General features: G+C 38.3%; 1 protein-coding gene across 2 annotated transcripts in view; it reads left to right on the top strand.

Annotated features, from left to right (window-relative positions):
• Positions 1-24,467, top strand: part of PRICKLE3 (prickle planar cell polarity protein 3) — a 1,188,758-nt gene that overhangs the window by 1,055,646 nt on the left and 108,645 nt on the right. For both annotated transcript variants that reach the window (XM_044080198.1, XM_044080197.1), the window contains one exon: positions 9,644-9,781. In XM_044080198.1, coding sequence (XP_043936133.1) covers positions 9,644-9,781 — 138 coding nt within the window. The remainder of the gene's footprint in view (positions 1-9,643; positions 9,782-24,467) is intronic.

Here is a 24,467-nt window from a genome sequence, read left to right as displayed (position 1 = left end):
AAGTGGAGACATGAGTGTGCATGTACACACGCATGCGCTTGTGTGTGCGATATGTATACATACATCCATACATTTATATATATATATGTGTGTATGTGTATATATATATATATATTTATTTATTTATTTATTTATGGGTTTACTTCATAACATTAAATTTCATAACATTGAGACCAAAACATCTAAATCTCAAAACATTGAAAACTCAGAACATTGAAAGTGCACTTCATAATATTGAAAACTGCAGTGCATATGTAAATAAGATCCTCTCCACCTATAACAACACCTAACTAACAAATACACTTTCTACTATGTTTCTGCAGGGGGGCAGGAAATTAACTTTTTTCCACTGTAGTGCGATCTTGGAGTTGGTATATTTAATTTACGGGGGTTGTGGGGGGTGCAGGGGTCTTGCCCTCATGCAGAAACGTAGTAGAAAGTGTGTCTGTTAGTTAGGTATCGTTGTATGTGAAGGGGGTGTTATTTACTTGTGCAATATGGTTTACAATGTTATGAAGCACAGTTTCAATGTTCTGAGTTTTCAATGTTTTGGGTTTTCAGAGTTTTGAATTTTCAATGTTATGGTCTCAATGTTATGAAATTGAATGTTATGAAATTTCAGTGTTATGAAGTAGACCTATATATATATATATATATATATATATATATATATATATATATATATATATATATATATATATATAAAATCCGTATATAATCTGTCTACACATACACACACACACAAATACATACATGCATATATTCTGTTTGCCCCAGAGACACCAGCTTGATGGTCAGTTGTTTCCACCAGAAAGCTTCCTGTCAGATATCCACTCTCCACTATGAATTCATTGATGAAGTGTTTTCCTTCCAAGACATTATATTTTCCAGCCCTATGAGATGATAATGCCGAATTCCATTTCTCCCTCCTGTCTCTGTCTGGCTCACACTTTTTAAGACTGTTAATGTTACAAGGCAGAGCCTCAGCATACCTCTCACTCTGAGTGGCTGCTGCCACACTAAGGTCTAGTAAAGTGACAAGGCAAAGCTTCAGCATTGTTTTCCCTCATACACCGGCTCCTGCCACACCATTGCTACTAAATGAGCCCAGGTCACTTGGGTCACAGTTAGGACACCATCTCGGTTATGTGGTCACAGTTTAGGATACCATCTCTGTGTAGTACTCAAGCAGCAGTTTTGCTTGCATGTATTATTTATTTATATCAACCTGTCTGCTAGACTGAGATTTCCTATTATAGTGGGACTGTATGAAATATATGTATTCATTTTTGTACCTAGTTTAATTGTTCACTAAAACGTTTGTAAATTATTTCCAGTTTAAAACAATCTTGTGGAGATCTCATTGACATGGAAACACAGAAAGAAGACTAAACCATAATGTAACTAATACTAACTATTAAGCTGGATTTCTTCCATGCTTAAAATAATCTCATGCATATTCAGTGTGTGTGTTTTGACTATTAAATCTATCAGAAATCTGTTCAATTTTCTTTCCAAAAATGCTGACTTCAGATGCATTCTTGTGTATCCTTAAAATCTTAGTAATAATAATAATAATAATAATAATAATAATAATAATAATAATAATAATAAACTGCAGCATTTCCACCTTTCTAATGTAAGTTGCATGTTTCTATCTCTGTCATACTATGGATTTGCCGTTCTTCTAATTCTGAAGTTCATCCTAAAGCTTTTGTACCTGTTGGCTTTTAAATACTAATTACCTGCTGTGTTTCAGAAAGCAAAAAGGACCAATCTTTGCCAGTGATTCCACAAACTACTCTTCAGCACACTGATACCCTGGTCAACTCCACATGCAACAAAACTCAGTAAAGGGTCTTTGAACTAATCCATATGCCTCACAAGCTAACAGACGCTTCTGATTGGCATTTAGAAACACCAGAAGACCATCACAAATCTCAGTTTCTTTGAGCAAATCTCTCCAACCAGTGTCTGCCTCTGTCCTCACAACAGGAGACTAGCAGTTTATACTGCTTTCCTACTAGCACAATACACTGCCACACTGGCACATATTAGTCATCTAGTATGTGTGATCCGCAGTACAGGGCTACCAGCATATTAGTCATCTAGTATGTGTGATCCGCAGTACAGGGCTACCAGTGAGCACTTAGAGCCTGCTGGTCTGAAATTCAGTAAAAAAAAAAAAAAAAACATTTGTGTGGTAACACTTCCGACCAGAATTCCAGCCAATTAGTGTCTACTATTGTCTGGACCTGTAAGCTGTGAAAGATATGTTAAGTTCTGTCTGAAAACATACACATGCATAAAAGAAGTTGGCTCAGCTTGTTCCTGTCTCTTCAGCTTGCCAGACCATGAGCCAGAGCCAAGCTTATTACCAGACTCGAGTTGGGCTCAAACCCACTCTGGCTTGCCCACCTCTAGTTTTGAGCAGTTTCTAACAAAAGTCTGCCAAGAAATCAAAACCAGAAGTAAATAAAATCAGGCAGCAACTGAATGTGCCAAAAAATAAAAAGAATATAAGGTGAAGGACCAGATGAGAAGGCAAGAAATGTGGAAAATGCATAAATATAGTAGAAAACTTCTGGAAGAACCTCATGTTGTTCAGGAACGAATGCAGGAATGGTTAAGGAGAGGTGAATTCAAGCCAAGAGATGAAAGGTTAATACTGGTGGCCCAAGATAGTGGGCTGCATACACTTTGATTTATAAAGTTCATTGAACATGTGAGAGAAACAGACAAATGTAGGTTTTGTAAAACCGAACTGGAAACAGTCTCACACCTCGTTGCTGCTTGTGACATACTAATGTCAGAAGGACTGTATACTGAAAGGCATAATAAGGTGGCAAGATTGTTGCACTGGGGATTGTCTAAACATTATGGTACTGAAGAGGTTGAAAAACACTGGAAATATGAGCCACAAAGCATCATAGAAAATGAAGTTTACATCACATGGGATCATCCACTACCAACAGTTCAAAAGATAGATGCTAGAAAACCTGATTTAGTGGTCCATGAAAAGAAGACATAAGTAGCATTGTTTATTGAAATCGCCACACCCAGTGACTACAGTATCTTGCGTTCAGAGGGACACAAAGTCATAAAATGTCAGGATTACAGGCAGAAATGACAGCAATGTAGAAGAAAGATACCCAGATAGTCCCAATAGTAGTAGGAGCAATGACTCTAATAAAAAAGAATCTAGAATCTACAATTGTATTTAGATATGTTACCAATACATGTAACTCCATACAAATTGCAGGAGGAGTCATTACTTGGCACATTGCAGGTGCTGCGAAGAGCACTTCTGGCTGACATCAAAGACTGAAACAGTACTACTTTTATGAACTTTAATTGTACTTTGAAGTAGGAATGGGTTCCATTCCCGTCATGGTATTAGAAACCCAAAATATTTGGAGAAATTAAAAAAGAGGGTAAGCCTGTGACTTTTGAAAACGAGCTCAGGCAGAGACCTGGCTTAGTTCTTGGAACCAATTAAATAGTCAATACAGGGCACATAAAGTGGAGACATGAGTGTGCATGTACACACGCATGCGCTTGTGTGTGCGATATGTATACATACATTTATATATATATATATGTGTGTGTGTGTGTGTGTGTATATATATATATATATATATATATATATAATATATATATATATATATATATATATATATATATATATTTATGGGTTTACTTCATAACATTAAATTTTATAACATTGAGACCAAAACATCTAAATCTCAAAACATTGAAAACTCAGAACATTGAAAGTGCGCTTCATAATATTGAAAACTGCAGTGCATATGTAAATAAGATCCTCTCCACCTATAACAACACCTAACTAACAAATACACTTTCTACTATGTTTCTGCAGGGGGGCAGGAAATTAACTTTTTTCCACTGTAGTGCGATCTTGGAGTTGGTATATTTAATTTACGGGGGTTGTGGGGGGGTGCAGGGGGTCTTGCCCTCATGAAGAAACGTAGTAGAAAGTGTGTCTGTTAGTTAGGCATTGTTGTATGTGAAGGGGGTGTTATTTACTTGTGCAATATGGTTTACAATGTTATGAAGCACAGTTTCAATGTTCTGAGTTTTCAATGTTTTGGGTTTTCAGAGTTTTGAATTTTCAATGTTATGGTCTCAATGTTATGAAATTGAATGTTATGAAATTTCAGTGTTATGAAGTAGACCTATATATATATATATATATATATATATATATATATATATTTGAAATCACCCAGATGACCACCGAAAAAACAAATGAAGCAGAAGAAAAAATATATACCCAGCAGGAACGGAGCCAAGGACACAGTTCGATTTATAACTAATTGCAATTTCGGCTGGAAATCGATGCAGCTTCAACCGGTCTCTTTAACAACAAAAGCCAACCATTCGTTTGAATAACACATAAATCTCAAGTGGTAGCTCCAAAAAATGATAAAGTAAACCCTTCGGTTACATTAATTAACAGCGTTTATTATATGTGAGCGCTTTCGCGGAGAAAAACGCACTCCGCTTCTTCAGACAAAGTTAAAACAATTGAGAAAACACTTAGATGCACTTTATCACTTTTTCAAAATACACAGCTGAAATTGACCACCAATGAAATCAACTACGCAACAGCGTCATAATGACGCATGTAGTTTAACCAAATTAAATAATAAAATTCATTCATTGCTCAGATGCTATATAAGCGGACCTTCCAGTATTAAACCGCTGCGTGAAAATGCATCAAATCCTACATATATATATAATTATTATAACTATAAAAACATTTAAAACAAACAATATAATAATTTGATAAAAAACGTTTCAATATACACATAAAAATGCAATGCAACGAGACCAAGAATAAACATCATATTTCATATAAAAAACTCCTGTTGACAGAAAACTCACTGACCGACTGTAGAAATATATAGTACTCATTGAATACATATAAATATAAAATATATATAAAAAACAATAATAATAATTTAGAATTCTGTCAAATAAGAGAAGAATATAAATCAATGTGAATTTAATAAAATATCCTGGAATATATCCAATTTTGAAAACTACCTAATGTGGCTTGATGGACAAGACTTCATTTAAGCCCTTGCCCCTGTGGGCTGCCAATCTACAAATCCACTTTAACTCTGCCTGCTCTGTTAAATTCACTACATCTCCCATCCTCTTTCCTTCATTCTGTATATGTATAACTTGAAACAAGAAGGTGTGGGAATCACCTTCCCTCATAGTGTGTTTCGCTAAAGCACTACACTCTTGTTGTCTGTTTAAGCAGTACCCATGATCCCGTATACGCTCCCTTAGGGATCTGTTAGTTTTCCCAACGTAAAACGAGAAACATTGGGTACAATGTGCAACATATATAACATTTCTGGTAGCACAGTCACTGTCATGTTGAATAACCCATAAGTGCCCAGTGTCTGGGTGCCTAAAGTAATGAGACTCGTCAATGTATTCACATTGTGGACAACGTCCACATCTTCTTGTCCTCTCAAGGCCTGTCTTTGATTGGATAGTATTAATGATGGAACTATGGCATAGGTGTCTCTTGAGACATCTCATATTGCTGAAGGTGAATGTTGGAAAATCACCTACTATATTTGCTATTCTGTCATCGGCTGCTAAAATGTTCCAATTCTTACTAATAGCATCTTGCACTACCTTTTGGTTACTACTAAAAGGTAATAAGATGTTTACAGGGCGTTGAATTATTTCTTTATTATATTCCTTATTGTTTTCATAATAACCGGAAAAATAAGGTTTAGCCCTGGTGTTTCTTAAAGTATTCAATTCACCATATGCTACTGCTATCTCATGTTGTGAGTAACCTCTAGATGCAAAACCCTCGCGGAGTTCTTCCAACCCATCTTCAAAATTTTGACTTAAGGTAGAAAGACGAGACAATCTCATTGCTTGGCCTCTGACAATGTTCTTAAAAATATGGGGATTGTGCATGCTTTCCCTATGAAGAAAAGCTGGTCTGTAGCAGGGTTTGCGGTGCATTTTGGTATTAATAACATTGTCTACTTTAAAAACAGTGACATCCAAAAAATCAATACTTGTGAAAGAGAAATTCATGGTAAATTTCAAAAACGTATTAGACCTATTAAGCTCATCAAAGAACTCCCTTAACGCATTAACAGACCCCTTCCACAAAAAGAAAAGATCATCAACAAATCTTTTATAAAACAGGATATTCAGGTTCTTAATGATATGAAGGTCTTCGAAGGTCGCCATGACCAAATTTGCATAGCTGTTAGCACAGCTAGTGCCCATGGCGACCCCCTTAACTTGCCTGTAACAAACATCACTATACAAAAATACATTGTTATCGAGAACCAACTCCATCATTAAGGCTAAATAATCAATCTTTTCTTTTGAATAATCAGAGTACTTCATTAAATACGTGGTGAGGGAGCATATCCCTTCATCTTTTGGTATACACGTAAATAATGACACCACGTCCATTGTGACGAATAGTATAGTGTCAAGGCTTGTAGAATCTGCCTTGTTCACACAAGCAAACAAATCCCTTAAAAAATGCTTAGAGTCCTGCAAAATATAACTGGAGGACTTAACAAAACCTTTCAACTCCTGGTCTAAATACATAGATATAGGTTCCGTCAACCATCCGGAACCTGCAACTATGGGTCTCAAATCAGGTTGAAAAGCATTCTTATGAATTTTCGGAAGTCCTGAGATGGTAGGAATCAACGGATATTCTACATGCATAAATTTGAATAAATCATCAGTCATTAGTCCCATAGTTTTACATTCCATTAAAGTCCGATCTATACTGTCTTTCATTAAGTGAACAGTTTCAATTGAAACTTGTTCATAGGCATTGTCACTGAGTAGACTTAACATTTTAGTGTTGTAGTAAGTGGTATCCAATACTACGACTGGCCCTCCTTTATCCGCCGGACGTATGATAATACTGTCATTGCTCTTGAGGCTCAAAAGAGCCTCCCTTTGCGATTTAGATAAATTATCTTCAACGACAAAATTATGAGCTGAAAAATATCCTGTCAGATATCCACTCTCCACTATGAATTCACTGATGAAGTGTTTTCCTTCCAAGACATTGTATTTTCCAGCCCTATGAGATGATAATGCCGAATTACATTTCTCCCTCCTGTCTCTGTCTGGCTCACACTTTTTAAGACTGTTAATGTTACAAGGCAGAGCCTCAGCATACCTCTCACTCTGTCTCTGAGTGGCTGCTGCCACACTAAGGTCTAGTAAAGTGACAAGGCAAAGCTTCAGCATTCTTTTCCCTCATACACCGGCTCCTGCCACACCATTGCTACTAAATGAGCCCAGGTCACTTGGGTCACAGTTAGGACACCATCTCGGTTACGTGGTCACAGTTTAGGATACCATCTCTGTGTAGTACTCAAGCAGCAGTTTTGCTTGCATGTATTATTTATTTATATCAACCTGTCTGCTAGACTGAGATTTCCTATTATAGTGGGACTGTATGAAATATATGTATTCATTTTTGTACCTAGTTGAATTGTTCACTAAAACTTTTGTAAATTATTTCCAGTTTAAAACAATCTTGTGGAGATCTCATTGACATGGAAACACAGAAAGAAGACTAAACCATAATGTAACTAATACTAACTATTAAGCTGGATTTCTTCCATGCTTAAAATAATCTCATGCATATTCAGTGTGTGTGTTTTGACTATTAAATCTATCAGAAATCTGTTCAATTTTCTTTCCAAAAATGCTGACTTCAGATGCATTCTTGTGTATCCTTAAAATCTTAGTAATAATAATAATAATAATAATAATAATAATAATAATAATAATAATAAACTGCAGCATTTCCACCTCTCTAATGTAAGTTGCAGGTTTCTATCTCTGTCATACTATGGATTTTCCGTTCTTCTAATTCTGAAGTTCATCCTAAAGCTTTCTTACCTGTAGGCTTAATACTAATTACCTGCTGTGTTTCAGAATGCAAAAAGGACCAATCTTTGCCAGTGATTCCACAAACTACTCTTCAGCACACTGATACCCTGGTCAACTCCACATGCAACAAAACTCAGTAAAGGGTCTTTGAACTAATCCATATGCCTCACAAGCTAACAGACGCTTCTGATTGGCATTTAGAAACACCAGAAGACCATCACAAATCTCAGTTTCTTTGAGCAAATCTCTCCAACCAGTGTCTGCCTCTGTCCTCACAACAGGAGACTAGCAGTTTAGACTGCTTTCCTACTAGCACAATACACTGCCACACTGGCACATATTAGTCATCTAGTATGTGTGATCCGCAGTACAGGGCTACCAGCATATTAGTCATCTAGTATGTGTGATCCGCAGTACAGGGCTACCAGTGAGCACTTAGAGCCTGCTGGTCTGAAATTCAGTAAAAAAAAAAAAAAAAAAACATTTGTGTGGTAACACTTCTGACCAGAATTCCAGCCAATTGGTGTCTACTATTGTCTGGACCTGTAAGCTGTGAAAGATATGTTAAGTTCTGTCTGAAAACATACACATGCATAAAAGAAGTTGGCTCAGCTTGTTCCTGTCTCTTCAGCTTGCCAGACCATGAGCCAGAGCCAAGCTTATTACCAGACTCGAGTTGGGCTCAAACCCACTCTGGCTTGCCCACCTCTAGTTTTGAGCAGTTTCTAACAAAAGTCTGCCAAAGTATAATTGAAACTGTAGTGATAGATGCAGAATTCTTCACAGCACTGAATGCAGATACTACCAAGTATACAGTGATGCTGCCTGCAGTACAGAGAAAGCTGTAATCACATTTTCTTTCTTGGGGACATTTTGCCCTTACTGCCTGCTTACGTGCCCTATCATGGCCAACTGGCCCAGTCCTCACACATCACCATGGTGAAGGTCATCTGGGAGGGGCCATCATTAAGACAGCCATCAGGAGTGACTTGGAATTGTGTTCCTTAAGTCCTACACCCTGTCTGTGCCCTGTGAGAACCCGCGGATGAGTTCTTCAGTGAACTTCAGTGTTGCCCTGTCCCTCACTTTTGCAAGAGGTCAGCAGGAGACATTGCATGATTATTTTCCCAGTGCTCACCAAGGAAATCTGGCCAGTGTGCCTTTGCTTTTGGACACATAGATTCCCTTGCCCCCAGGATGGACAATACCCATCCTTCTATATCTTCACAGTTAAGCACTCAAGTCACCACTCACATTCAGGGCTGTATCCCTGTACAGCACCACTGCAGAATGTCATATTTTTTTCACAAACATTTTCTGTGGAGTTCCATAACATTTATTTAAATTTTAGAAGAGTGCATTCAAATTGAGCTTGTACTACACTTAAGGATCGGAAGCATGTTATTTCTAAAGGAGATGGAAAATGCAGAGTTAGGACATTGATTATTTTGGGACTGTGGAAAAGGCGATGCTTTGCTGAGCTAGGGATTAGCAGAACTTGTCTTTAAATGGAAATCCTAGCCTTAGATGTCATCATCTTAATTGTGTATTATTTTTTCCCCGCTTGACTTTGTCTTTGTTTATTATTCACATTCAGAATGTGCTGCATTCATTTCAGAATTCTTCGGGAGTACAGTGTATTTAAAAAGAGCAGTTGCTTAAGATCATCTGGTTTAACAGTTTACCTTTTTTTTTTTTCTCCCAGGCACAGTACTGTAATTCACTGGATGAAGATGAGAAAAAGGAACTCCGATTGTTTAGCCAGCAGCGGAAACGGGAGAACCTTGGAAGAGGGACTGTCCGGCTTTATCCACTGACAATGATTGGAGCAGTCTGTGAACAGGCAGGTGACACCACAATGGCAGCTGACAGGTGCAGATGCCAGGCTCAGTACAGCTCATTCAGCATGCTAGTTTAGTTTTTGGACCCCCTTCCCAATCCATTGTGTAAAGCTTCATTGATTTCCTGATTCCTAGTTAGACTGTAATGTTTGCTAATGGCAGTGCTAATCAGTCAATAATTTTTACACTGTTGCCATTCAGAAAGTGTAGATATCTCCAATTTTGTAATATTTGAATGCTTGTAGACTGTCTTTTTATCATCTAATACAACCAGGTTCATTCAAAAGGTGGGGGCTTTTTTAGTATATGGAGAAATTGCATGTAAGGAGCTTGATAAGCAAAAAAAAAAAATACAGCAGTGGGACATACCCTCATTTAAAATTGACAAAATACATTAAGTACAGAAAAAGTCAGTACATGTAACTTGAGGAGTTTTAACTCAACCCTTGAAGTATCCATTTGGTTCCTATGGAACATAGGCTGAATGTAACATGTTGCTACAAAGACCTTTACTGTTTAACATGACTGCAGGTGTGTCTTGAGGGGAAAAAAAAAAGTTAAAGGTAATTGAACAGCAGGTTTGTTGCTTCTCAGTTCCATGTGATGTGGAAAAAAAACTCCATTCTGATCTGCAGAGAAAATTCATTTTTAAGTCTGTCCAGCAGGGCAGCTTATAGTTGGTTTAATTGTATTTAAAGTAGAATGGCTTGACAGGTGGCCATTTTTACAGGCTTTTTAATTTATATGAAAAATAAGTAAATGAAGGAAAGAATTACAATGTTTGGATGACCAATTATACACGCGTACGCAGACACACACACACACACACACACACACACACACACACACACACACACACACACACACACACACACACACACACACAGAGAAAGCTCTCTGCTTAGGCACTGTCTGAATCCTAGAACGGATGCAAAGCATACATACAGGCAACAGTCCAGTGAATATAAACAACAAATTAGTAGTTACAGTGGCTGATGCCTCCTCCTTGCAACTTCATGTACAGAATTTGCAGTCATGGGCAGATAGACTGGAGTTAATCTTAAAAGTTGAACTCATTTTAGTCAATTGCAGAGTTCCATAGTTTGAGACCCCAGTAAGAGAAGATTTTGATGAAATATTCCTGTGTAGTTATGGGCTGGCAGGCTGAAAAGATTGTTGAGAAATAAATGCAGGCTGAGAGGTACAGTTTACTCTCTAAGAACAAGAGTGATTTTTTTTTTTTAAATGGAGCAGAATGAAGTGTTAATTATTTGGGCTGTGGATAAGATTTCAGTTCTAGGTAGGAATAACACAATGATGTTGTCATATGTGATGGTACTTACAGCTCATCCTGACCACATTTTTGGTTTGTAATTGGTAATTGCATACTTCCAGCTATGTTTTATACTGGACTCGTGAACAGCCAGGGTTATTCTTGGTACTTTCTGTATTAGATGCAGATTTATTTTGGTTGTAAATGAGTAGGTCCCCTTATTAGGACTTTTAGTGGCTGCTGTCCCTATCATTCTAAGTAGCAAGTTTCCAAACTGCTCACCCAGCTCCAGGGGTTATTCTATTGCTCCCAGTTGTGGAAATCTATATATGTGCCATGTATGTGAGGATGCTCATCTTACTGTTGAAGGAGGTCTCCGTTTTTGTACACTCAATGAACGTCTCAGACCACCATGTATACTAGATGTTATGTAAATAGTTACTGTCATTGACCTTTCTCTGTGCATGCCAGCAATGTAGTGCTGTTGCTTTACTAGTCCTTATGATGCCCAAAGCTGTCATTTTGCATATGTTAATAGTACTGGGATGGGCATGGTATCCTAACCGGATCCCCCCTCACCAATCTTGGTGTTGATTGCTCTTGTTCATTCCCTAATTTAGGCAGCCCATACCATATTGCTGCTGACCCAGGGCATCTTTCTTGGCAAACTTTCTGGATGTGGAACAGCTTTATTATTACTGTATTTCAAGACATGTCATTAGTCAGCTGTGAAAGGCATAGATGTGCCATATTTGATGCAGAGCCTTTGGTCATACTATCAGAAAGTGTTGCAGCTTTTGCTACTAAGGATGACTATAGCTGTTCAGAGTATACAAAAATAGTCAAATGTTCTTCATATGGATCATTGTTGCAGTACTATTCAAGATGCACTGGAGTCACACACCTACTTTGCCGATAAAAGGAGCAGTCAGTCTGTACCATCTTTGTTCCCTTTTGATTGCAAATATATGTTGTATTTCAGTGAGAATGTTCACAGTTGTTCAGTCAGGTCTCTGCTCCAGTGTTCCTGTTTGCAGAACTGTTTGAAAGATCAGTTCCTTGGTGGGGAACTATTTTCTGTTGATAATTGGTTTATTATTTTAATGGTGAATGATTTTCCAGGAAAACTTTGCTGTTTCCTGGGGCATGCCTTGTGCAGCCATAAAAAAACATTACAATTGCAGGTGCGTCACATCCCATTAAAGATTTCCCTCTTAATTGCATTTTTTTCTCCTTAGGAGAGTCTCAGTTTATGGTTGATTGCCAGATTTCCGTGAGGTTCAAGTACAGTAGTTACTCTTCATGTCTGGCTGGTATGAATGAAACTGAAAGCTGTTTTACAGGCATCAGATTTGTATCAGTGATCCACTACTGTGACAAGAGTCTTTACTTCCCAGAAAACTCTGAAAGGAACATTGCATAAAGGATTTGATGGGTGTTACTACCCTCAAGGAAGACTCTACTCAGGAACAAAAGACTGCTTCCTTAGTATCAGACAGGCCTGAAGATGGTAGAATTGGTGAAGTAGTTTACCTGACCTTGAGCTTGGTATCTTCTCTGCTTTCAAGCCTTTGTCAAAATCCTTTGGAGATGGACATTTCAGCTGTTTCTGCCTTCCTCTCCTATGCCTCATACTATGGTATAGGTACACTAGACACTGAGGAATCTTTTATTAAAATTATTAATTATGACAACAACATAGAAACTGTGCCTCCATCTGTTAAAATAGAACTGGCAGTTTTCTCCCTTATTTTGCAGACACATCTTAGATGTAAACAAGTGAATCTCCTTCACTCTTTCAGAAAGGCTTGTGTGGCTGCCACTGTTATTTCATAACATTTCCTTTCACCAGAAACTCGGGATATAAATAGTGTACAGTACATCCGCTATGTCACATGCCTTACAACCACAATGACTCCAACACCTGGAGTAATACTATTTCAACTGGGCCTCACCATGCAACCATTTAAGAAACTATCTGAAGAGGGTTTTGGTATGTTGCAAAGCTTGTAACAGTTCTCCACTAAGTTGTCCACTTAATTCAGTTGGCCTATAAAAAGAAAAAGGAAACCCTTCCTACTGAGAGGATCAGAGTTTTACTTAGGCAATCAAGAAGACTTGGCATGCAAATTCTAGACATCCTCCTCTATTGTGTATGTCTCATATGACAAAGAATCTGTTTCATTAGGTTCTCCTCCATTATTCGTCTCATTTGGGTAAGTCCTTAATCTCATGAGGAAGTACTTCAAATGGAAGTGCAAGATGATGACCAAGGCAGTAATGTACCTGGGATCTGTTAGGCCAAGATAAGCATAAACCCGCTTCTGTTCCACAGTACTAAAGGCCTTTTGAGATGCTATCATGGTGGCACCCTCAAAGCCAGATTCACAACCTCCAGTCTCCGAGACACTCAAAGTATTGTACAGAAGCCAGCAAAACTCCGCAAGTCTGTATCTAAGAATCTATAGACAGAGCCTATAGTAGTTTCTTTGATGTTACTAAGGGCTACAGATTATATTGGGGCCCCAGCACCCATACAAATGCCAGGGAGAGTAGAATACTAGATGGGTGTGGAAACAACATGTATACATCAGTCATCCTTTCTTTTATGACCACTAGTTGCCACACTTACTTGGAAAAGTACCAGTCAGAGATCCTCAAGCAAGTATAAGCATTAGTATCTGTGGTCAAGGGTGACACCCCATGGTTCAGATGTCAAGAGTGGCCTATACTATACAAAAGAAGAGCAAGCATGTCATAAAATGTGGGTAACAGCCTGTCAATGAAGTAACTAGAACAGTGACTATAGGATCCATCATCTAGTGGCAGGCTTTGCAGAAAATTCAGACCCTTCCATAAGATGTGAAGCAGTGAGTACTTATGATCCCTAAACAAGAACCTCATTTTTGATTCTCTCAATCGAGAAATTTTCTGAAATCAAAAGAAAAAGCAGTAAAGAATAACACTTCCAGCCATCTTTTCCAAGCTACAGTAGAAGTTATCCATTTAAACAATGGTCCTTCTATAGATTTCAGTACAGACTTAAGCAGACCAGGAAAAAAAGAGTTTAGAAACAAAAGTGACAGGACAAGGAAAGAGCAAATCCAGGAGGCCTTTACTCAGTAACTCCACAAGGCACTTTGAGTAGTCATATCTGACTTCACCAAGGAATATCATGTCCCACTCCTGCTCTTCTTTCCTCACATCAGCTAACCCCCCTCCCACCTCCTTGGAGATAGACTGACTCTCTTCAGAGAAAACTGCATAATAATTGTCTCAGAGAAGTGAGTATTAGAAACTATCTCCTGTAGTTGCAGAATACAATCTAAGATCTTCCCTTCTTTCATGGTGATGCCTTCTATCAGAGTGGATTGGGAAAGAAAGTGTTCCAAGGCAGGAGGAAGGGAAGTTTTTTTTTTTTCAGAATCTTCCTAGTTCCCAAAAGTGACAGACCGTGGTGGCTTATATTGGGGCTGTCAAAACTGAAACTACTATTAATGGTACCCAGGTTCCAAATGCTCATCCTACAGTCCTACTCATTGTTTGAAAACTTTGTGCTCACACTGGACCTCAGACACTTATCTGCATGTCCCTATCTGCAGGAGGCACAGAAGATTTCTCAGGATCAGGACAGAGAACATCTTCTTTCATCTTATGTCCTCTCCATTTGGGTTGCCCACTACTCTCAGGGTGTTCTTGAAATGCATGGCCCCAGTGGTAGCATTTCTATGAACAGAGTGCATCCATCAACCTGTACCTGGATGACCACTTGCTCATACCAAGGGTGGACTGTAGAGAAAACTACACCTTGCCCTCAATGGCCTCCAAAATGTGGGATTCTCAGTGAATCTCCATAACTTCAGTCTCATAACCTGTACATCTAAGATATTTCTGGGAAACACCTGGGTACAGCTTTAGCCAGGACCTTGAGTGACTTCCCTATATTGCTTGCATCAGTCTCAGAGGATGACAGTGATGGCAAGAGAGTTCTTCAGAGCTCTTGAGTTTGTGATGTTCATCATCTGCTTGGTACCCCTGACAAAACTCCATATGCAGAAAATCCACTCATGAATGGTGCTACAGCTGTAGTCTACATAGGAAGTTGTACAGTTATGCAGGTGCATCCATCATAACAGCAGATGTTTGAGTAGAGCTGCTGTTGCAGTACTAGCTTGTACCTACCTCTCCCACTTTTGACTTTCTTGATTCTATGTCAGCAATATGTAGTAGGTGAGGTAGAACAAACTGAGATTATTATCAGCCACTGTTGTCTATTTGGTAATCTGTAATTTGTGCTGCTCGGTGGATACAGGTTGGTTTGTTTATTTATTTTCATTCATTTACTGGAAAAGACTGACTGGGCATGGAACCCCTTTTCAACATAGGCCAAGGAAGTCTTTTATTAGGGTAAAAAAACAGAAATAGGGAGCTGCTCCTTTAAAAGTGCGCATCACCCGTACATTTAGGGAGCTGTTCCTTTAAAAGTGCATATCACCCATACATTTAGGGAGCTGTTCCTTTAAAAGTGCATATCACCCATAAAGTTAGGGAGCTGTTCCTTTAAAAGTGCATATCACCCATACATTTAGGGAGCTGTTCCTTTAAAAGTGCACATCACCCATACATTTAGGGAGCTGTTACTTTAAAAGTGCATATCACCCATAAATTTAGGGAGCTGTTCCTTTAAAAGTGCATATCACCATAAATTTAGGGAGCTGTTCATTTAAAAGTGCATATCACCCATACATTTAGGGAGCTGCTCCTTTAAAAGTGCATCTCACCCATAAATTAAAAAATAGATGGAACAAATTACCTGACCCTTTTATCCTGGATTTCCTCATTGCAGGGATGCATGGTTAGGAACAGTATTATGTTGTCAAGATGTCTGTGATTTTCTGACAGTCAGACTAGCTGAGCAGATGTCTTTCTATATTTCATGAATACCACTGAAACAGTTGTCCTGTTCAAACATCTGCTGTGCTGTTATGATGAGTATTCTCACAGACCTGTACTTAGTCATTAAAAAAAAAGAACTTTACAAAATTTTTATAACCAGGGTATCTACAGATAAAAGTTTCTAGTGCATATGTTGTTTCTTTGTACAGATGCAGACCTCTGTAAGCTCTACCTGCTGTCTGCATATTCAATGTGATATATATATTATGTATATTTTTTTTAACTTAGACCTGCTGCTTGAAACCTGTCAAGGGACTCCTTAGGTAGCAACAGATTTTTCAGGCCTAAATGTAATCATCTGTGGGTGTATCAAAGAAACTTCATCAATGCTTTTCAAACAAAATATTATCTCTTCAGCTTCAGATTTTACTGTGAGAATGCTGGAAAGGTGTCACTTACTGAAACCTTTGAAAGTATAAGGACAAACTGGAGTATGCATTTTTTTACACTATTATTTTTTTACTGAAATTCCTTTTCGGTCTGCACCTCTGCATGACACAGATTATTATTATTATTTTTTTTTGGTATCTGAGAACTTGTTTTTATTTTGATAATTGATGAAGTTCTGCAGTACATGTGATCTGGTAAGTCTGCATACTAGTAAAATTTGTTCAAAACTGCACAGTATGCAGTAAGAAGTTACCCCAAATCTATTCCAATAGGATATTTAAAACACCCAACCTCAATTAGATTCTGCTGCCTGTTCATAGGTGTTTACTAGGCTAATGACCAGAGGGGCCTTTTTAAGCCTAGCCATGCATCCCAAATCTCTGATGAGCTCCGATACCCTGGATAAGTATAAGCACAGGCCTGAGAGATGAACCATTTGCAGGTTACCTGTCTGTATCAGAGACATAGGTGCCACTGTTCTTAACCATTTAAGTACATTATGGTAGTATTCCCACAGTAGATCTTCCTTAATTCTTTGAAACACATTTCACGTAAATGTATTTCACTGGAAGGATTTTACCTAATACATATTACACTAAAAAAATTAGTTTTGCCTGCAAGTAGTAAGATCTTTTTAAAATTCTTAATAAAAATCACTGCTACAGTATCCTTTGTGCATGAAAATTGGCCACAAGTGGATGTCGTCTAACCTCCAGATCAGGTGTCTCCAGAATGGACTGAATTCCTCTCTTGCTCCATCTGAAAGGAAGAACAGTCTGTACCATCTTCATTTCCTTTGTTGCTGCATGAATTATTAGAAATTAGTGTGTCTACAGATGACAAATTCCACATAAGAAAAAATATTAGCAGTGCTTGTTTTGCTTGGGGAGAATTACTTAGTTTGTTGTTGTGAGCACTGCTTGACTTTTAACAAAAAAGGCCATTTTCTCTTTGTCCCGTAAAAAAAAAAAATAGAAAACTTCTAGCACTGCGCCAACAGATATCTGCCCTTTTCTTAACACGTGAGCCTTCAACCAGCTGTCTCGAAACTAGAAAATCTCACAAAAAGGATTGCACATATAGAAAGGTAGTGAAAACCAATACATTAGTAATTAGGAAACTAAGTGGGTAGGAAGAATGAGGCATATAGCACCCAGGCAATCTTACAATGGCCTAAAGCCATGGGCACTGATGAGACATTGCTTAGTCTGCCCCCTCACCATTGTGATGTTATTTCTTCTTTTTTCTTTACTCCTTTGATGTGCAGAAATTAAAATTGTATTCTTTACCCTTACAAATGCCATAGCAGAAATTGCGTCTAAAGTAAGGCATTTTGCTGGTACCTAGGGACCCACGACAGATGTCACACTTTGGCAGTTTTAGATTACATCACTAGAGTATTTCTCCCTGTAAGACATCCCAGCACAAGGACGCAAGAGGCCCAAGTATCTTTAGTGCACAAGCGTGAGATCTGATGAAAGGATCTCCATATTCTTTCACTACAGGAACAGACATGCAGATAAGATCAGGAAAGGCAGCGATATCTTACTGGCTCGTCTATCCTGGGGAGAGGAGAGGGATCATAAGTGGGGATGGTAGTTCTGGTGGTGATACTTGGGTAAGTATCCCCTGCTTATAACTACCGAGGGCATGCCCCAACAGATGTTTTCAGCCATAAAGGCCTTTCATCATTGCACATCTGAGCTGGAACACCATGCAGTAAGAAGTTACAAGTCTCAAAGTAATTTCTTGTAGCAAGAAACTGCATTTCCTATCCACCCCTAAGTGCCTCATGTCAATATGTTAACACTGACTCAATTTACATTAAGTGCATATTTCTATTTACACATTTGTTAACCAGTTAGGCTCCCTGGTCTGTGGATCCTTTTCAGGCATTAGGCATTATCTATGCTATAACACTGGAAGGCAGCAAAAAATTGCAGTTACCACACAACATAGTACAGTTGCTTGTATGATACAGTAATTACTACAGGCTGAAATACAAAAAAAAAATAATTACAGGAGCAAAATTGTAAAGATAATGGAAACTGAATTGTTAATGTTTTACAGAATAAGCTTAGCGAAGCACAGTCAGTGGAAGCAAAAAGAGGTACAACAGTGAGTAGAATGTTGACTTTTTTCTACATTTATTGATAATTTAGGAATTAAACAAAGTAAAACTGAGCATGGTGGGTAGGAGGTAGATCACTGATGTTATCAAATATTTGTACTGAAAAAGCAATGCAGCATAAGCAACATGAAACTTTTGAAGCTTTAGAAACAGAATAAAATAGGATGAGATATTATAGCAATAACCCACGCCTGGGTGTGGGTAATGCTGGATTTACCCACGGTTGTCGTGGTTTGGTCACGAGGGCGAAGCCCGAGTGGCCAAACAAAGCCAACCATGGGTAAATCCAACATTAACCACACCAAGAAGTGGGTTATTGCTATTATACAATGACATTATTTAAGAAAAAAAATAATTACTTTTCTTAAATAATGGCATTGTATAATGCCTCCTTGCTGCCCTTCCGCAGCAGACTGTCTGGTATTCTGCGACAGTTCTGATGTACTGCGCATACATCAGAGCTGTGGGCAAAAGCAATGGAGAAAGCAAGGTCTCCATTGCTTTTTACTGTTTTGCTATGTTAAATGGGTTTAACGTAGCGAGACAGCTTTAAAAAAGCAACGGAGAATCTCCGTTGCTTATTTTAAAGCTGTCTCGCTATGTTAAACCCATTTAACATAGCGAGACAGTTTTGAAAAAAGTAGCAGAGAAAGCAAGATCTCCATTGCTTTTTACAAACTATTTTGCTATGTTAAATGGGTGCAAGACAGCTTTAAAATAAGCAACAGAGATCTCCGTTGCTTATTTTAAAGCTGTCTCGCTATGTTAAACCCATTTAACATAGTGAGACAGGTTTAAAAAAAAAGCAACGGAGAAAGCAAGATCTCCTTTGCTTTTTACACACTGTCTCGCTATGTTAAAGGAGTTTAACATAGTGAGACAGCTTTAAAAAAAGCAACGGAGATCTCCGTTGCTTTTTTTAAACCTGTCGTGCTATGTTAAACTCCTTTAACATAGCGAGACAGTGTTTTAAAAAAGACTTGTACTAATGGAAAAAGTCTGGGCGACCGGACCTTTTTTCATTTGTATAAGTCGATTTACAATGTGCACGCTGACCAATCAGCGTGCATGTTTTGGAATATTAATGGGGGGTCATGGTATTATGGACCATAAAGAACACAGTATACTAACTGAAAATAGAAGAAGTTTGTGTACCTAGTATAAACATAACATGCATAGTATCAGAGGCTTGACAAAGGAATTGATGAGGTGTGTGATGGGGAAGGGAGGAGATTTAGTTAAAGTTGGGCTTTGAATGTCAGGGAAGGAGTAAGACCTGGAAAAAGGTAGTAGCTATAGCTGTAAATGTATCATAATATGTTAATCAAGGTGTTATAACAGGTAATAGTAACAATGTACCTGGAACCAAGAAACAAGAATGAAGTACTACTAGTGGTCCCTAATTATTATTGTTAAAGCATCAGTCAAAACTATTTAAAATAGTACTCTTGGAGCCAAATACCAAATTCTCCACTAGTAAGAACATTACAGAGTTAATATAGCTTAATCTTGAGATAGTGATTACTGACATATCTTTCCCACTGATCATTTTCTACAAAGGCTTGAGTAAGGTTACTCTCCATTACTTTTTCAGGGAGGTAGTACGTGCATATTTTTCCACAAGTGGTATTGCCTTTTCCAGCTGGTTGTAACATTATATTTGTTTAGCTGTTTTTGTGAGATCCACTCTCCTATTTTAAGTATGAGGAAAGTCTGAGGTGTGGAATGTGTCAGACAGTGGCTCAGAAGTTCACAAATGAAAACACAAGACCACGTGTACCCAAAAGTTGCACTTTATTACCTATAAAGAGTGTAATGATGTGCAGTCACTTTCTGTGTAGCAGCCTGGTCCACTTTTCAGATGTCTGGAGCTGCCACACATCTGAACACCAAATCTTAGTATATCACATTGTATGTGATTTCTTGTTTTCTTTCTTTAGACTTCTTTAGATTTTTCTTTTTATTTGTGATATCTAAAATATGTTTTCCAGCTGTTTAGCAGTTTTAATCTAACAGTTAATTTTATCAGTGAACATGCTATCATAAATGTCCTCCTTGAAGGAGAAGTGGCATTTACTCCGGGCAGTACGTCATGTAGCTGAAAGTAACCCTTCTTTTGGGGCCGTGAACTGACATAGATGTGTGTGTGTGTGTGTGTGTGTGTGTGTGTGTGTGTGTGTGTGTGTGTGTGTGTTTAGTTTTTCACCTCCAGCACTTTGTTCTCTGTCCTGCATCAATTTCTCTGATAATTAAGATGTCTCCAGTTTTGTACTCCATCATGTGTGACAAGGTTCTGAGCTTCACTGCAGCTGTGAATCACTTTGACTTCACATTGTTTTTTATTTTCCTGGTTGTTTTTCTCTCTGCGGCTTTACTCTTACCATTTTGTAGCAGCTTGTTGTGTAAGTATTGGTGATTGACTGAAATGGCACTGTGCATTGTGACGGTCTAAATAAATCTTATGCAAAAGTCAACATCCTAGCAAATGCTGAATAACAAATATAACTATGGTTAATTTCACTCCAGTAAGAAAATGTTAACATTTGTCTGATTCTTTGTATGTGTGATGTGTAAGGTCTCTACACTCCCGAATGGTTCAGAAGTAGATCTGCATTAACATTAATGGAGATCATACCTCTCTTCTTCTTAGCCCACAAAATCTGGACATAGCTTAAAATGATGGGTGGACAAAGGCCCAAAAATAGGGGCATATTTTAAATATTGCTCTTAAACCTAGAAAGTTGCTAGAATAACAGGATGTGTGTTTGCATGTATTTTCCGAAGGCGGTGAAGTCTGAAACTCAAATGTATGTCTTTGTTTATTGACTTCAGTCCTCTGTGAATTGCCAGAAAACCACAAATTTTTTGAGGAACAGACTAAAAATCTGGACAGTTGAGAAGTATGATGGAGATTCGGAACAGATTGTGAAAAGCAATTACCGTTAAGTGGTACTGTAGTTTTTGCACCCTACAATTTAAGTAACACTATGCAGTCTCTCATGATAACACACCAAGAGCTGAATAAAATATTTTGTTAGTATTTGATATATGTATTTATCTGAGAATGAGAAGGAGTATGCAACAAGCTCAAAATGCAACTCCACCTAAAAGGTAAAGTAGTGATTTTCTCATACTTTAGAATACAGGAACTCAAGGAATCAAACTGAGGTGTTTGCATTTATAGGTTTATATGTGTGTTCTAGGCTAATGGCCCTGGAGCCTTTACAAGCCTAGCCCATAGGATTACCCTGACATTGTGCCACCCGACCTTAGTTCCCAGTGCCTCTGTCAAGTAGAGCCATGAGTGATCCCTGGGGTGAATTTTCTATTTCCCATCCACTCATCAATATTTCTCTTGAAGAGGGCCAGTGAGGTGCTCTGTTTGACATGTATGGGAAGTCTATTCCATAGCGTTAGCAGTCTCTGTGTTATGAACCTGTCCCTCCAGCACATTCTGTTGATTGTGATAATGAGGTTGAGGTCTTTGGAGTGTGTAGTGCGGAAGGATTGGGATTTCTTTAGATGCAGCATTTCTAACAGACCTGGGTCAGACATGGCTTTGTAAGTCGAGCAGAGATCACCTCTAAGTAGGTGATATGAGACAGAGACTAGTTGGAGTTTTTGAGTCTGTCCATATAGGACAAGTGTTTAAGGCCTAGGATCCTCTTTATGAGGTACTTTTATGGCCTTTCCAGTTGTTGCAGGTGTCTAGTGAGGTACCTGCCAAATGGGGCATTGTACTTGATGACTGGCCTAATATGGGAAGAGTAGAGGGAGACAATGACCTCTTTCTTCCTGGATGCAAAACCCTTAGTAACGAGATGTGCCACATAGAAGGACTTTCTGACCACAGTGTCAATGTGGTGGTCAAAAGAGAGGTTGCTGCCAACCTGTGTTCCCAGATCTCTCATAACACCTTCTGTGTTCAGTGAACTACCATCGATGTGGTAACTCATGGGAACTGGGGTTTTCCCAAAGGGGATGGCAACACATTTTTTGGCATTGAGCTTAAGGCCATGGTTCTGACACGGGTCTTTAATTTTACTCATTTGTTAAACTTCTGCTTTTACATAAGTAAACCTCTGCATAAAGTTGCCTTTTTAAAACTTTGCCTTATTGAATGCAAACTCTTGAAACCAAAACTCTTTGGCTGTATTACTGGTTTGCAGTATGTATGTTTCTTCTCATCACTGCTACCTTATCAAGATGTGCTGAGTGGAATGGAAAGTAACAGTTTCTGAAATTAGTTGAGTCGCAGAATTGATTTTTATGGCAGTTCATTTTGCCCTTACTTAATTCTAGGTCCACAATTTGAGTCTATGACTGTGTTTTCATTAGAACAGTCCCAACATGAAAGCAATCATACCTGAGTAGTTTCACAAGAGTCAGCTCTTGTGTGCTGTTAGGTGACTCTGTATGTGGTTTACATCAGTTTATTGATGAAACACATTTAGTAAGCTATGTGCTGTACTTCCTTAGATGGTGATGCTCACATTACTATACTATTATAGGACAGGATTAGACAAGCAGGACAGGATTAAACAAGCATTCCCTATAATACTTGAACTTTATACCCCTCATTCTGTAAACCTTTTTGCAGGAAGTTGAGCAAAAATATTTGACTTTGCTAAATTAAACATTGATATGTTTCTAAGACAAACCAGGGAGGGAGAATTTTGAGTACTCTGTAAAACCTACCAGCATTTGTGTAGCAGTGCCATTGTTTTGGTTATTTTGAAGTGATGACTTAGTGTATACATTGCCAGAATATTTTGGGGGATAGGGTGAAACAATTGCACCTTCAGGTCTCTCAGCAAGCAGTAACACCTGATAGGGTGGACATTATGAAATGAAGCACATTCAGGGGTGTTGTATCAATCGATACCAGAGGCGGAGGACCTTATCAGTCTTGAAAACGCATTAATTCCAATGCCCACCCTGGAGGGCATTATTTTATTTAGTTATTTAGGTATTTAATGTCTACATATGAACACACACACACACACACACACACACACACACACACACACACACACACACATGTGTGCATGCACTCACTCACTAAAATGCATATAACAGGCTCATACACATACATATAGATATGTGCACACATGCAGGCACACACACACACACACACACACACACACACACACACACACACACACACACGCACACAGATACACACACACACACTACTTTTTCTTTTCTTTATTTACTTTTTTCAAATTTTACACTTGCTAAATAGCAAAGCCACACTTAGTGAGCTTAAAAATTGTGGCAGTATATATACTTTTTTTCAAGCTTCACAGCGTCTTAAAATGCTGCCGTGAAACAGCAGGTTTTTTTTTTGTTTTTTTTTACCAGACTTTACCTGTATATCAGCATCCTGCATTTGTTCTCCAGTCAGGGTGAAAGTATATGCTGTGCCAATTCTCAATGCTAGAGTAATTCTGCTAAGAAACATATTACGAACAGTAGGTACCATAAGCCTTTCCGTAAAGCACGATTATGGGCACCATGCAAGGTCCACATTCCCATTTTCTGTCAGTATTATGTCACACTATTATCCCAGTGGCTTGTCTCTTTGTTCATTTATTGTGCAGTGGCATCTGTAGCTATACCCTTGCAATTGGTTTCTTGCTGTACATAATTGCATTTTAGAATTTTAAGTAGGCTTAATAATAACAATAATAATAATAAATTTTAAATAGAATAACCTCACTCACAGTTTTTTTTATCATATTCAGTGCATTTAATAAAATATATAATTGAAATGATAGCAGAATCACAAGATGAAGATCTTCATTGAATGATCTGGCGTCAGTTGGGGTGGTTGGGGCACCTAATGGGCATGCTGTCCCCCTGGGCATCTCTTAATGAAGGTGCACCAAACCGAGGTCAATGGAAGAATGCCCTTCTGCAGCCATTGGACCAGCTG

Source organism: Protopterus annectens, chromosome 8.part0 (genome assembly GCF_019279795.1).
Source record: "Protopterus annectens isolate FY-2018-M chromosome 8.part0, PAN1.0, whole genome shotgun sequence".
Classification (NCBI taxonomy): domain Eukaryota; kingdom Metazoa; phylum Chordata; order Ceratodontiformes; family Protopteridae; genus Protopterus; species Protopterus annectens.
This window is presented reverse-complemented; position numbering and strand designations above follow the sequence as displayed.